General features: G+C 41.2%; 1 protein-coding gene across 1 annotated transcript in view; it reads right to left on the reverse strand.

The window, feature by feature from the left end:
• The window catches only part of GRM7 (glutamate metabotropic receptor 7), an 812,551-nt gene extending 796,981 nt beyond the window's left edge, over positions 1-15,570 (reverse strand). Inside the window, exon 1 of the mRNA XM_065935278.1 lies at positions 15,052-15,570. Within this exon, the coding sequence (XP_065791350.1) occupies positions 15,052-15,570 (519 nt within the window). The remainder of the gene's footprint in view (positions 1-15,051) is intronic.
• Between the last annotated feature and the right edge of the window lie 386 nt (positions 15,571-15,956).

The raw sequence follows: 15,956 nt of genomic DNA on the forward strand, positions 1-15,956 counted from the left end.
CTACAAATAACAATGCTGGAGAGGGTGTGGAGAAACGGACACCCTCCTACAGTGTTGGTGGAATGGTAAGCTGGTGCAGCCACTGTGGAAAATAGTATGGAGATTCTTCATAAAACTAAAAATAGAGTTGCCATGTGAATCAGCCATCTCACTCCTGGGCATGTGCCCAGAAAAACGTCTATCTGAAAAGATAGCATGCACCTTTGCTCACACCAGCACTACTCACAGTAGCCAAGATGTGGAAACAACCTAAATGTCTACTGGCAGATGAGTGGGTAAAGAACACATGGTACATATATACAGCGGAATACTACTCAGCCATGAAAAAGGGCAAAATAATCCCATGTGTAGGAACAAAGATGCAATGAGAGAGCATCATACTAAGTGAAGTAAATCAGAAAGAGGAAGACTAATACCATATGGTATTACTTATATGTGGAATCTAAAATATAACACAAATTAACGTAACTAGGAAACAGGATCAGGGATATAGAGAGCAGACTGCTGGTTGCCAAGTGGGAGGGTCTTGGGGGGAGGATGTGTTGGGATTTTGGGATTAGCTTATGCAAACTATTATATATAGGATGGATAAACAACAAGATCCTACTGTACAGCACAGGGAACTAACTCTATTCAATATCCGGTGATAAAACATAATAGAAAATAATATGAAAAAGAATGTATATATATATATGTATGTATAACTGAGTCACTTTACATCAGTAATTAACACATTATACATCAATAAAAATAAATTAAATTTAAAAAAGATTAATTCCTTCAGAAGAAGTACCATAGATTCATAAAAAAGCACCACTGTCAAGTTTAAAATTTTGAATTTCTTTACCACTTACTTAGTTTTGGTCATCTTGAATAACATATTTTAATATTGACTTTTTAAAAGAAAATTATTTTCCTAGTTGCTATCCTTAGATAGAAATAGATAATACAATTAAATATTTATTTTTCAGAAGTCTCAAAAGTATAAGGGAAATGAAGGCAATTACACCTTTACATGGTTTGGGGGGCATGTTTCTAATTCTATTACTTCTGATGATATTAAAGATCAAAACTGTACTAAGACATTTGAGACACACTATATCCATATTAAATGATTTTGATTTTTTGTAAAAGCAGTAGAAATATTTTCTTCAGCAAATGTATTATGTATATAATAACCACAACCATAAATTTACCAAAAAAAGCAAGCTATTGAGTTAAATCTGATTGGTTATTTCCCTGCTGTATGAATCTGCTAGTAATTTCATTTACTGCTTGCTAACAGAAGCACATATAAGTATATCCTCAAATTTTAAATTTAAATATATCTTCAATTTTAAATCATTCATATATATGAACAAGTATATACACACATATAACAATTGCTTATATATACATAGACAATCATAAATTAAGAAATGTATACCTGGTGGCATTCTTCCCCATGATTTCTAAAGAATACCATTGTCTACTATAGGCAGTGGTATGTCAGTCTACTTTAAAGGTTTTTTAATTAGCATATTTGAGAAACCATTGGTTAGCCAATGATAAATTTATTGGGGGAGGCTCTAGTAACAATATATATAACTCTCTCTCTCTCTCTCTCTCTCTCTATATATATATATATATATATATATATATACATATACTGTTAAATATGTTGTCAAGAGTTTATAGAAGAGATAAGAATGTATTTGTTTGGTTTGTGAAAAGTAGTGGTAGCTGGCAGGTAGCTGCAGGCTGATGACATATGATACCCATATACATGTAGAATCAACAAGCCCACAATTGCATCCATTCTCTACATCCAAATCCAAAGGCTTTATATCATTAATTGCAGGCAAAATGATAAGGTTCATTTCTACTGTTATACCATGGGATCAAGGGGCCTGTGAACTAATGTGAGTATGTCTTAGTTTTATCAGAGGGGGACAAACCAGGCTTCCATCACCAAGCCCCCGTCTATGCATGGCAAAAAAGTCCAAGGCTTCCCTGAAGCTGTGGAAGAGTCGATAGAAGGGGTGCTCACTCCACTGTGATGCCTAAAATGGCTTTGCACAGAGAGAATTCCAATATACACTGAGGGAATAAATGAGTGAATTGGTGTCATAAAACAGGCTAATTTAAGGAAAATTCCATTCAACAGGCTGGCAGTCCTCCCTACCCGTCTCAACTGTTAAGACTGTAAATCAGATGAAAATTTAATTCTAAAAACTCAGAGGTGAGGAAATTTTAGAAGCTATCTACTTTCACAGAGTTTTACAACTTTAATTTAGTGGTAACAATCACTAGAAGTGCTTTAGAAGTCAGAGACCCAAGTCCAAATTCCATATTTTAATGAGCAAATAACTATTTCTGAGTCTAGGTTCCATGCATGTGCTCTATAAGATACCATAACAATACATTCTTTCATTGAATGACTACCAGGGGATTAAATGACACAACCCATTAGCAATGGTCAACTAGGTAATTTTCACCGAGTAACCATTCAAGACCTTAGATCACTTGCATAGGGGAGAGATGAAAATAATACTCAGGGACTGACTCGTTTCCTTGTGGCCTCAGTGGTCATAATGACTTTCTTCCATTCAGTTTACTCCTCTTCTCACTAAGACTAAGAAGGAGGAGGTGAACAAATTAGGATAAACATTTTGAAGTTGGTTTTATACTCCTTGAAAGAATGGAATTATAGAATTAAAAAAAAAAAACTCATGAGTTCTGCAGAATACGATAAAACGTTAGTTCTTTATGTTAGTTCTCTACAAAACCAATTCATGGCCTTTAAGATGTGCTTTCCCACTCAACCCCATCAATACCAGGCTCAAATATCATTGGAAGTAGAAAAGTCAACAAGATGTAACCAAAAAGCTAAGTTATAAGCCAGTGAAGCCACATAGGTTTGATAGAGAAAATTCAGATGTATCATTCTATGTAAAACTAAGGTGATATGAAGAACTTAATCTAAAAGATATTACCTGAAGATCCATAAACTCTATAATAATCCTATAAAAAGTAACCATCTAGAAATTTATTTAGATGGCTTTCCTGACAGGAAAGTACTTTCTATATAACTTTTAATGTAGTATTGATGAGAACAATTCAACAAAATTCAAACAAATATCTGCAGATGCCCTATAAGAAGAAAAGCACAGAGTTACAGGGGTATAATTGGACTTCAGGATGAGTAAGACCCTATACTTGACCTCGATAAACTAGCATTAAGGAGAGTGGATGAGTCATGTACAGAATGTCAGAATTCAAAAAGGCCAAGGCAAATACCAAAAGGAACACGTGGGGATTCTTAAGAAGGAAAGAAAATATTGGTTAGCTCATTCTGGAAAGGCAGAAGAGACTAGGTTGCCTTTGTCTTTGAAGAGGTCACTTCTCCCTACTAGTCCTGAGGTCACGGTGGCATGGGTAATAGAGGAATATGGGGATTGAGAACTGTTTCTACACTAACTAGAGTGGAGGGAAGCAGATTTTCTTAACAAGATATAGTATTGATAGTATGCTAATATTTAAGGGTTCTTGAAGTCAGAGAGAAAGAGATTTGAGTTCCCTGCCTTCAAGTTTCTTACATTTCCAACACCTCAGTGTCTTTATCTGAGAATTGGGGATGGTGATAACGTCTCCTGAGGTGAGAATGACACTATATAGTGAATACGGAGGGCTGAACGTGGCGCCCAGCACACAGAAAACACTCAGTAAGCGAGTACCGTGACAGTAATGGTGGTGATGATGGAGGCAGCGCTGTGTTGATTCCACCTCCAAAACACGCTCTGACTGGGAGACTGTTAAAAGCACCTTTGGATTCATGAGGGTTTCTATAAAAGCAACACTTGATAAATGTTAGCTGGTTGTCCAAATGTTTATGTCCCATCACCAGCCTAATGGAAGTGAGTTTAAACCCACTTGTCTGACTTGTTCTTAATCACTACAGTAGGAAATTAAGCATGCTGCCCTTTGCCTGATTCTCCATCTGAGTCCTGAATATTTCCCTTAGCCCCTGAATGAAGATGTTCTGAATATTCCTCTCTTTTGACCTCACTTGGCTTCAACATCCAACTTCTCAAAACAGGGATTGTTTTAATGAACGGCAATTAATGCAGGGTCGAGGTTCAGTCACCTTGACGACTAGGGGTCAGAATCAGTGAAAGAAAATGCTCTGTGATGGAATGGTATTACCATCATTTTATAAATGGGGATACCGAGGTTCAGGCAATCAGGTAAATTTCCCAAGCTCATACAGTTAGTAAGTGGAAAGTCAGGATCTGAACTAATATCTACATTCCTAACCATCATGCTATAACCATTATGCATAACTAAAAATTCCAATAATACTCCCCCATAACTTACTGCTACACTCCAGACTTAAATAGTCCAAGATCAAGAAAGAGGAAAGTTGGAGTTACCGTTCTTAAGTGAATTTCAATCTTTTCAAAACAATGTACTTCCTCACAAGATGCAGTCCCTGTAATAATCTTCTCAACCAATCATCAAGAAACAGGAAGCAAAGATTCGAGTAACTGTATGTTCCTACTTATGAGGAAGATGGGACAGTATGGTTGACGCTGGGCTTAACTGTTCCAGAAAATGTGATCACAGTAGGCACAAATGCTGATGCATCTTCCCCACTCACCAAAGCCAACAGCGAAATTTCATTTCCATATTGCTCTTCATAGTTCAACCCTACTTGTGCCTGTCATTCATCCTCTGGCCTCTTCCTGTCTTCATTTCTGTACAAAAAGCTGCTACATTGCTGCTCTCTGATATGAAGAGGGTGTGTGAGGAGAGGGAGCCATGGTACCTCAACGTCTATTTTTTTTCATCTTAATTCTATTATGCCAACTCCACTGAACTTAATTATAGTGAATATAGAATTAGACAATTACCCTCTGTTCTATTCTTCAGATGGTATATTTTGATAAAATTTACTACATGCTGCTCTCTCCTTGAACACTAGATGAACACTAGAAATGGATGTGTTGATGTAAAACTTGTTATAATTACAATTAAAATATAGCTTACATAATGATAGTGTTAACATAAAATTATAGATGTGTAGAGACAACGTGGTCATGCATTTTTTAGTATAAGTACATGCCTAGACCAATAGCTGCTAGTGGAATGAATATGGAAAAGAATTTTGGTTAAGCCACAAAGTCTGTTTAAGGATTTGCAGATAGCTAAGGGGAACTCAGAGAGGCCTGGCGTGCTGCAGTCCATGAGGTCGCAAAGAGTCAGACGTGACTGGGCGACTGAACAACAATTAAGGGGAACTCAAAGCCAGTAAGATAATACTTCCCCCTGTCAAGTTTTCAATTGCACAGTGAAGGGAAAATGTGAAAAGCCTGGCAAAATTGTTCAAAGTAGGTACCCAAATGGAAATGACAAGTACAATTTTCCCTTGAATATATGAGTAAATGCTTAAGTTCTCATTTATCAGTGATACAAATTTTCAAGTGAATTTGATGAATCATAAAATAACAATTATATATAAAGGTATATAAGATTGCATTGATCTAGATAGTTCAGAATTACTTCTATTTAAAGAGGTACTCTATCATAACTAACTTAAATGTTACAAGACACAGTTTCAAGTACACTAGCAGTGAAAATTTGGAGACTGAAAGGTTTATTTAAACATTTGCAGTCATGGTGTCTTAACTAAAACAACTGTGTCACAAATATTATTACTAATAAAATAACTGTGACAACACTTTATTCAGTTTTATGGCAAAAACAAAAAAACTATAGGTATTTCATTTCATTTCAGATTGTTATTTTAGCTAAGAGTTGTTAAAAGTGTTGAGAAGACAGTGTTAACTATACTACTTTATTTTATCTTTAAAATAGCGCTTCCATGTAACTGTTCTTAATATCTCCATTTTAGTAAAATGTGTTTCTAGCTTAGACCTTTCATCAGAACTGTAGACTAGTGTATGTGACTCTGTAGTCAGCATCGCTACTTGGATGTCAAGAAAAATACTGTCTTATACCTCCAAAATCTTTATCCCCTAACATATGCTCTACCTTAAACTTCTTCTATTTTATATGATAGTGACCACACCTTTCTAGTTGTGCAGGCACTAAATCTTGATTTCACCCTTGGCCCCTTTTTCTACATTCTCACATTTAATCTCCAGGAAAAGCTGCCACAATCTTCCCAATGCATCACTTCTGAGAACACTGGCCGTCAACATCCTGGCACAAGGACCTCACGGAGGCTATAATCGCCTCCTGAGAGGCTGCCTGATTCCGCTCTCTCCCTCATCCTCAAGACCACAGACAGAGTTATGCGTGTCAAACAAGAGACAGATCATGTCACACCTTTGCTAAAACCCTGCCTCTGGCTGCCTACATTTAGAGTAAAAGACAAAACGCATGTGACGGTCTCCCAGGACTTACCCAGTTCGTTGGCCTGACCTCAAGTCCTGCTGCCACCCCTTCCTCCCCACTGACTAAGTTAGCCGGGGCAGCCTCCTTGATATTCCTCCAGCCTGCCAGGCAGACTTATGCCTCAGAGTTTGCAGCGGCTGTTCCCGCTGCCAGGGAGTGGTCCCCCCCTAATCCATCCTGACAACTCCCTCACTTCAAGTCTTGGCTCAAATGTCAACTTATGAAATCCAGCCTGACTACCCTATTTAAAAATAGAACCCACCTGTACACCCCTCTAGCACTCACAACCAAGGCTTTTCAGTGGCTTCAAATTCTTTTCTTCATCCCATAGAACCCATCAACTTGTGACAAAGCGTAGAATTTATTTATAACATCCATCTGTTACCAACAGGAGCACAAGAAAAGAAAGGTGGGGAGACAGAGAGAACGCATAAAGGCTCTTGTCTAATTTATTCATTGAGACGTCCAAGAACGTAGAACAGTGCACAAGGAGGATGCTCAGTGTTTCTGAAAAATATATAGATGAGGAAACTAGTAAGTAGTAAAGTTCAAAAAGTTTAAATGGTTTCCTCAAGGTTCTACAGCTAGAAAAGGGTCACCATGGAATTCACACTTGGGGATGCCTGACTTCAAATCTGTTAGTCTCTCTGCTAAGTACACCAAGTCCATGCAATGACTGATACTTTTTAACCAGCACCATGGAAATTCTCAGTCCACTGAATAGTACTGATAAAATGTTCTCTCTCTCTCTCTCTCTCTCTCTCTCTCTCTCTATATATATATATATATATATATATACACACACACAGATAGATAGATAGATATCAATTTAAGCAAAGGAAACAGAAGAGTAGAATTCAGGGATTATTATGGTAATTTTACAGTAGACTTAGCAATAATGACATTTAAGTAACAATGATATTTAATGGCAACATAATAATAATAATAAAACAATAGCACTTAAATGCATTAAACACTAATCACACGCTCAACTCGATGCTAAACTATTTCCATGCGTATCTTGTGCAATCTGTATGATTATTCTTTCAGACGTGCTTTATGTGTAACTCCATCAAACACACTTCTCTTGTTCCCATTTCAAAGATAAGGAAATTAAAGAGAGATGTGATATCTGTTTGATTAAGATGAGGCTGGTAATAAGTCATGAGTATGAATTTAAATTCAGGTCTGTCTAACTCTAGAATCTGATTCTTAATCTCTACATGAAAATTCTGATACTTCCTTTGATAAAAGCCTGTTTTTTCCTGGAAAACATCCCCCATTATATCTGCCTGTGCTAATACCTTCAGAACACAGTCAAGTTTAAAACATGGTAAAAATGTTTAAACAGTGCTTTAACAAATAGAAATATTTTCAACCGAAAAATAACACAAAGAGGCAGGCTGAGCCCTTGGCAGTGGCTCCATTGCTATCTTCCATCCAGGATGAGAAAAGGAATCAACAGCCTCAGAGGAAAGAAAGCACAAAGCCCAGAGACGGAAGACTCTGTAAATGACCAATTATAAGACTATTAAGGCGCAGCACTTTCATAGTAAGAGACAAAATAATCCATTAAACTGAAAATTCTCCTACCCTTCATTCCACGGCCCACACAAACATTAGTGTTGCATTTATTAGGATATACTTCCTGCGCGCTATCAACCTGACTTCCAGAAATTATATTAATACAGTCCTCTTGCATTGCACATATATCTGAATGATGGATTCTCTCACTTGAGGTTTATAGAAAGAGTGGAGTGAATGAAATAAAGTTTAGGAAGAACTATCATAATCCATAATGAATGGGCACTGAATCAGGACAAAAAGAAACATCTTTTCTCATTTATTTGAATGAAAAGTCTACTATATATTTATTGCCTCTGCACAGGGCTAGCTACCTGTTGAATAATGGAAAACAAGCATATTTTCTTTGTAGATAAGGATTTGTGTGCTCAAGTTTCTATTGGCATACATAATTAATCTTGCTATAGAAATGAAATAAAATGCTATTTCTTTCTGGAAGTAGATTTGGTTAAGCAATTAGCAACTCTGATATCTTTAAATCACTATAGTTTCAGGGTTGGCAAATCTATGATTATTTTAAGCACTTCTTTATTGGTGCAACAGTTGAGCAGTGCTCATAGTGACTAACAACCAATGCATTGTCAGACAAATCTAAGATGAATCTAGACTTTGCCACTTACTAGCTATGTGACTTTGGACTATGAGAATCACTTTCTTCAGACTTACAGTGTGATTATATGTCTTTTGCAGAACTACTGTCAGAACTAAATGTACTTGACACAGTGGCTCACAGTAAGAACTTCAATGAGTACTGTGGTCATTGCTAGTAATATTGAAAAGAAATGAGAACTTCTCATAAAGTGAGATATGTTTCCTTTATCATTGTCATTTCATATCATTTTACTTTTGACTTTATAACTTAATAAGTTGATCCAAGAAACATTTGGCAGTAAATATAACTGAAAGAAAATTACTTGTCAAGCATGAAATACTATAATATTAAGTGTGTGGGCACAATACTCTTCTCAGGTAATTATTTAACCTGCAAAAATAGGTTATTGTCTTCTTCTTAAGTACATTGAGCATATATATTTGCTGTGCCAATTGGCAAAAGGTTCATTAATTTAATAGTCTTACTACATGTTGCATAAATGTCTTCTAAACATAATCACATGTGTATTTTAGTTGGGAAAATGTGTTTGAGCCTGTTCTTTTTTTGGCCTATTTAAGTTAAAAGAGGGTGAAAAGTAGAGCAGGCTTAATGTACTTTGTACTCCATTATGCCATGAAAATGCTTCTGTGCTCTGAAGACACCAACAAAAGATCTGCTTAAGTGATAAGAATCAACTATTGTCCTAAAGCTTCCAAATAAGAGGGCGGTAGGCTACAGTTTATATCAGAAGTATTTGCTCTCTTTCTCAACTGCATCAAGATGGGAAATACATGATCACAAATGCTTAAAAGTGAAGTCGCTCAGTCATGTCTGACTCTTTGCAACACCATGGACTGTAGCCTACCAGGCTCCTCCGTCCATGGGATTTTCCAGGCAAGGGTACTGGAGTGGGTTGTCATTTCCTTCTCCATAAATGCTTAAAGGTAAAACAATAAATGTTGGAGAGAGTGGGGGAGGATGTAAAGTTTCATATATCTCAAACCTGGGCTATAAGGATTTTCCTGAAACAAAATATCAGTTATTATTTTTTATCTAAGGAAAGTCAGTGAGCAAACCTGACATTAATGAAGGAAATTAGCTCTTTTAGCTCTGATGCTTTCAGTTGAACATGGCTGAAAACAAACTCAAAATCATCAAAGGCAATTTGAAAACAGAAACAAACAAGAACAACCTCAAGGGACAAGTACTGGAAATTCAGGGGTGCTGCCAAATATTCAGACAAAGTTGGATTTGGGCGTTCCGGAGTATCAACAGAACTCCAGCTTTCTCTCCATCACTCAGCCCTGCTTACCTCTGCAAGACTTTATGTTACAGAAAGTCTCTTCTTGCGCTGGATGATCACTGGGAGTCCCAGAGACATCTCTCCTTAGCTTAGAAATTCCACAGAGAAAAGACTTTTTTCCCCCATCCTTCTTTGAGAGAAGTCTCAAGGAGGAGTCCGAGAGACTTAGATGCCCACACATGAACCGATCACCTGCTGTGACTCATCCTGGGGCCAGCGAGGAGGTAGGATGTCATTATCTGGCAGTTCTCCAAGAAAACCCTGCTGTTTTTGCAAGATGAAAGGGGAGAAGACGTGGATAATGAAAACTGTATCTGCTTCTGTAAAATCCACAGTCCCCACTCCCTGCCCTGTGTCATATGACCATGTAGGAAGCTGACCCAGGAGGCAATTTTTCCCACAATAGCCTTGATACATATGACTAAGGCACACAGTGGTAGGAGAACATAAGAAAAAGTTTGAGTGGTGAAATCAGCTAGACCAATATTAACTAAAATAGCTGTGTGAAAAGATCATTAAAAAGTTGCCCCAAATTCACTCAAAGTTCAAAGTTGGAGCTGGAAATACAACACCATGGAGCATGATTTTCTCCAAGCTAAACTGTGACACAGAGATTAGAAACTTCAGTACATCTTTAAAAAATAAGAAATATCAGATGAGAAAAATGAGGCCTGGAAAAACTGAATGACCTAAAGAAACACAGCCAATTAATGGCAGGATTGAGACTAGAACACACTTTGTGTAATTGTATGGTCTTTTAAATCCATGATACAACTTGTATACATAACAAAGAGAGCATTTATAATTTGGTAAATCCTAAATGTTTGTGAAGTTGAAGTAATCCATTATCTCTGAAATTCTTGAAGAAAAAAAAAAATCCAAAGACTTTTTTAGTTGTATAAGTGCATATATATACATATATATGTGTGTGTGTTTATATATATGTGTATACGTGTGTGTGTATATATGTATATGTATACACATAAAATACTTGTGGAAGCATCTTCAGTTATAGTATGTGCCTGTCTCTATTCCTTCCCTTTCTGCTCTTTTAAAAAATGCCCCTTTAAAAATTGCCCACTCACCATCTGTTAGGTAAATTTGCTGAAACACAGTAAATGTGGAGACAGAAATTGTTATAGAGACTCTTCCAAATGGCACTGACACCTATATCTGTGAATTTTTTTAAAGAGTAAGTTAGAGTTGTTTTTTTTTATTCCCACTATAGTAACACCACATTATCCTAGGTGCCCAGTTCTATCAATTACATAAGCTGCAGAAAGAGAGAGAGAAAGGAGCAAGAGAACCTTGTACTTATGTATAAAATGCTGCCCCCAAAGATTGAGATTATACTCAAGCATCAATGAGCAGAAGGAAAACACAAATTTACAAATGCATTTCATTTATAGTACCAGGGCCACAGGTTTAGATTTTCAATATGCTTCCACAAGGGTCAAGTTGACCACTTTGGTCTATCTAGTTGCTCCTGAGAGAACAAAACAACTGAAACAGATGCCATTCAATTCCAAGTCTATATCTCAGACCATGTCACTGAACATGAAATATTGTTCATCAGAGTCAGGACGTAGCAAGAGTAATTTATACTCTCAGAGTGTTTGCTCTCAAGTCAATAGCAGAGAAGCCTTGAATAAAAACGTTCCCATTACTTTCCACTATAATATATCTTACTTATAGCCCATGAAACAGTGGTCAGGGGAGATTTATTCTTTGGACACCACATTATGTAAGCTCTTCACTTTTAAGCCATCCCCCACTCTGTGATCATTTTTTAAAAATATGTTACTCATAGTCAATATTAATTTACATTTAATCTTTCTTAGCATTAGGAGAGTATTATTTTGTACAGGCTCAGAAACAAATCTCTAGAAATGCCTCCCTGATGCTTCTTTCAGGCTGAAAATGCATTGCAGGGCTGTTGCAGTGACTTAATTCTAGTTGGCAGAGCCCTGGCCACATACTAATTTCATTAGCCTCAAATTCCTGGATTTGAAAGATCCACTGGGTATGATTCCTGCGCTCTGACATGTCACTGACTAACCAGCACAGTCTGCAAACAGAGGAGAGAGAGCACTCGCTCAGCTCCGGCCCACCAGCAGGCAGATGAGGATTCCAAGTCAGAGACACTATCTACATCTGAGTACTCAGTCTTGCCCTGGTCCTCATTTTCATGAAAGAACTTCATTCCAGGCTTTGCTGGCAGCTTCAGCATTTGTTACATCTATTACTATCTTCTTCCCCTTCCCTCAACCCTCAGTGCTTAGCACCCCCCATTTAAGTCACTAAGTATTCCTTCTCCCAGCCTAGAAGTTTATCTCACCATAAATTTTTAACTCAAATGATTGGTGTGGCATATTCCCCACAGCAACCCATGGTGACCAGGCAAAAGAAAACTTGAATCTCTGGAGAACTAAGAATTCAATCATTGAGAGGAGTTTCTTTTATATAGGACAATCTTAATTGAGATGAACTCTGCAATCTCAGAGAAGACTCACCTACCATTCTTTTTCTCTCTCCCCAAAGTGACTGCGCCTTTGAACAATGGATCTGTGTTCCACTATTTTCTCTATTCATTTTGCAGTTTTACAGAGCCTGGGAAACTGGGGATTGGACTTGCACACCAGGAGTTTCTAAGATCACATGCAAGGGGGGAAAAAAAGGCTACTGGAAGAGACTGTGTCTCTATATAAAGAATATATAAAGAATCTATGTCTATATATTTAAATGTAGACAATGGTTAACTGGGATGGCCACACCAACGCTCATACCCAGCTCACAGCACAAACTACAAGTTGGTGCATCCCTCCTACTATCAGCCTCTTCTCAATAAATACAGGTGAAAACTGGGGGGTCTTTTCCCTCAGCTGTTCAGTCCAACGTGAATAACTGCAATTTGCAAATTAGAGAATGACAGTGTTTTCTCTGAATGGTTTTGGTCCCAGCCCACACTGCTAACGCTGGCGTTCAGTTCCTTTCCTTCCCAGCCCAGGGAATGCGGGGACTAAACACAAGGCAAGCCTTTGCTTTTCGTGCAGCTGCCTCAGGTCCACACACCAGAGAAGGAATCAGCTCCCCCTGGAATCTTTTTCAGCAAACACAATCCGTCAGCCTAGTCTGCAAGCTCTCTCTTGACTTGAAGATTCACTCTGTTTTAGACAGGCAGGCCCATCTGCAGTACTGCCCAAGCTCTGAGGGAAGAGAGAAACAGGCAGTAACATAATTAATAAAAGAAAAAAAAAATGTCAAAGAGCAAATGGGCCTTCAACTCCCAGAGCTCCAGTTAAAATTCTGTGAGTCACCTCTGTGGTTTTCAGGCAACCTCCGGCCTCATCCTCCTTACAGGACTGCCTCCTCAGGTTCTCTGGCTTAACCTCAGAGGTAAAGAAATTGCTTCTGGGTTTTGCTTACAACAAGCCAGGCTCTTCTTGAATGCACCAACTCAAAGTGAAGGCTTCCTCCCCAAGCACTTCAGGGTTTGCAAACATCTGAAGATCTTTGTGATGGCATCCCGGGGATGCACTAGGGATGCTCACGGGATCAGAGGGCCCATACCAGGCTGCAGCCATGGACAGGCACCCCTCTTACTGGCACAGACACAAACTTCATACTCCTGGGAGCAGATGGGGATGATGGCTGGACTCTCACCTGGAGTCCCCTCCAGAAACCCAACACCCTTGGGAAAGGCACGTGAGAGGGAGCCAGCCCTCTAGACAGGGTGAACATAGGGGTCAGACAGAAGATCTTGAGAAGATTGAGGGAGTTCTCTCCCTACTACCAGGCAGGGAGAGAGCTGTGCATTTTAAAAAAAGATCACTTCCAGATAGAGATCAACAACAGCAACAACAGCAAACCTTGGAGATAAAGGTAGAGAAGGAGAAGACAGGCAGAAATTGAAAGGGGAAATTAAAAATAGAGGAGGGGAAAAAAGCACGGAGAAAGAAACAGGAGGAGAGAAAGAGAGACGATGAGAAAGACAGAGAAACAAGGAAAAGGGAACCTATAATCACGCGGACCCTGAAATTCAATTTCTTAATTCACAGCCATCCATTTATACCCAGTGCAGCGCACGAGCCCTGGGGCTGAGGCTCCGGGAGCAGGCGGCGAGAGACAGCACTGCAGTAGACTAACCAGCCCATCGCTCAGCGGCCCCATCCGCCTTCTCCCATTTTCGCCGTCGCCCTCTTGCAGCCCAGCAGGAGGACCGCCCAGCCTTGCTCAGCGCACCCTACGGCCTCCCTCCAGGTGCTTTCCCGCCTGACTCTGAGAATCGTCCGCAAAGCCCAGGATTGGGTTGGGGGGTTGCGTTAGGGAGGTCGTGGGAAAGGATGGGCGGAGGGAGGAGGCAGAGAAAGCTATTTTGTTTCGCAGTTAGCATGAGCTCATCTCTGGGCTCTGAAAGGCAAGAGTAGAAAGCTGATCGCCCAGCTCCTGCCAGTGGCTGGATTGCAAATGCAATTTAGACGGTGCAAACAACTGCCCAGAGCAAATCACCTGGGGGTCACGTCTGTGGGTGGCCTGTCCCCACTTGGGGGCCGTCCCCCTCGTCTTCTGCCCCATGCCTTCTCAAAGACAGGCTACAGGTCGGGAAATCCGACCTGGGAGAAACGGGCAATGCACATTCAGATGTAGGTGAAGACCTAGCCCTCGGTCTAAGAAGTGCCTCCCTAATCTTTTCTCGACATTTTCCTGGGGAGCTGCGTCTTGCCGGGTGGCGTGGGGCTGGGAAGCTGGGAGTTGAGAAATGCCCAGTTTCGAAGCGTCTTCTCATCTTTCAAATTCCTTGCGCTTAACCGGCTCTCACAGGAGCCTGGCACTTTTACGAGCCAGTTTTTGGACCATATTTCACTCTAATGCAAACCCATTTAAATCATCGCCTTGTTTTTCGCAGATTGCTTCTTGTAAATGGGGCCATAAATCCAGGATGTCAAGCCGGATGGAGTGGAGCGCGGACAGGGGAGAGATGGAAGGGAAATGAACCGAGCAGGGGAAAGTACCTCCTCGCGTGGGGTGGGAGGGATTCGGCAGGATCTCCAGGGTGGCAATGAGCGAAGGCTGACCTGACCCCGCGCCCCTCAGGTCCAAGCCAGTGTTTTCTTTAGGATTAAGAGCTCGGGGAGCTACGGCGCGCTCTGCCCCAGAGGGAGCACCCCCCTACCTGGAAAAGCCTCAGGATGTTGGCTACCATGATGGAGACCGAACTCCCCGAAGCCCCAATCACTCCAACTACTTTCTCCGGCTTGACGAAAACTGGAGGCTCGCCGTTGGTGCAGCGCACGTCGGAGGTGTCCTTCTGGATGAGCGCCTGGACGAAAGTGAGCGACTGTTCGAGCGCGTAAGTGTCCCTGGAACAAGTGTCCAGGATCCGCGCGCCCAGCGTCACGTTGGGCAGCAGGTTGGGATCGCTGTTGATCTGGTCCAGGGCGTAGAGCATCGCTTCCAGCCTGTGGATCCCGTTCTCCCTCTTGATGTCGCCGCAGGGCACTCCGCTGGGACCCTTCGCGTGCACCGGGAACAGCCCCCCGAGGGTGACGTCCCCCTCGATCCGGATGGAGTGCGGGGCGTACATCTCCTGGCCGCGCGCCGCCGCCGCCAGCGCGCACAGGAGCACCTCCAGCACGCAGCAGGGGAACTTCATCAAAGTCAGGACGCGGAGCAGCTTCCCCAGCTGGACCATGCTGTTCCAGCGGCTGCGGCGGCGCTGGAGGGGACGGTGGCGGGCTCGCCGGGGTTCGGGCTCCTTGGGCTGAGCTCCTCGTGGGAAGCCCAGGAGCTCCTGCTGGCGAGGACGGTGGGGGCGCCCGGGGAGGGGCAGCCGGCGAGGGAAGGGGGTCCCGCGGCGCCTGCCAGCTTGGGGTGCCGTGCGCTCTGGGGTTCCCCAGCCGGCGCGCCGCGCTCGCGCTCGCGCTCCGCGGCTTGCAGCTCGAGCTCTCCAACAGCCCAGCACTAGGGAGAGGGCACGGATTGCTATCGCTTTAAATGGTCGTTCGGCTCCCTCTCCTCCTCCTCCCACTCCCTCCCACCCTCGCTCTCTCTCCGGCTCTCCCCACCCTTCTCAGAGCC

The sequence above is a fragment of the Muntiacus reevesi genome, chromosome 4, assembly GCF_963930625.1.
Source record: "Muntiacus reevesi chromosome 4, mMunRee1.1, whole genome shotgun sequence".
Taxonomy (NCBI): domain Eukaryota; kingdom Metazoa; phylum Chordata; class Mammalia; order Artiodactyla; family Cervidae; genus Muntiacus; species Muntiacus reevesi.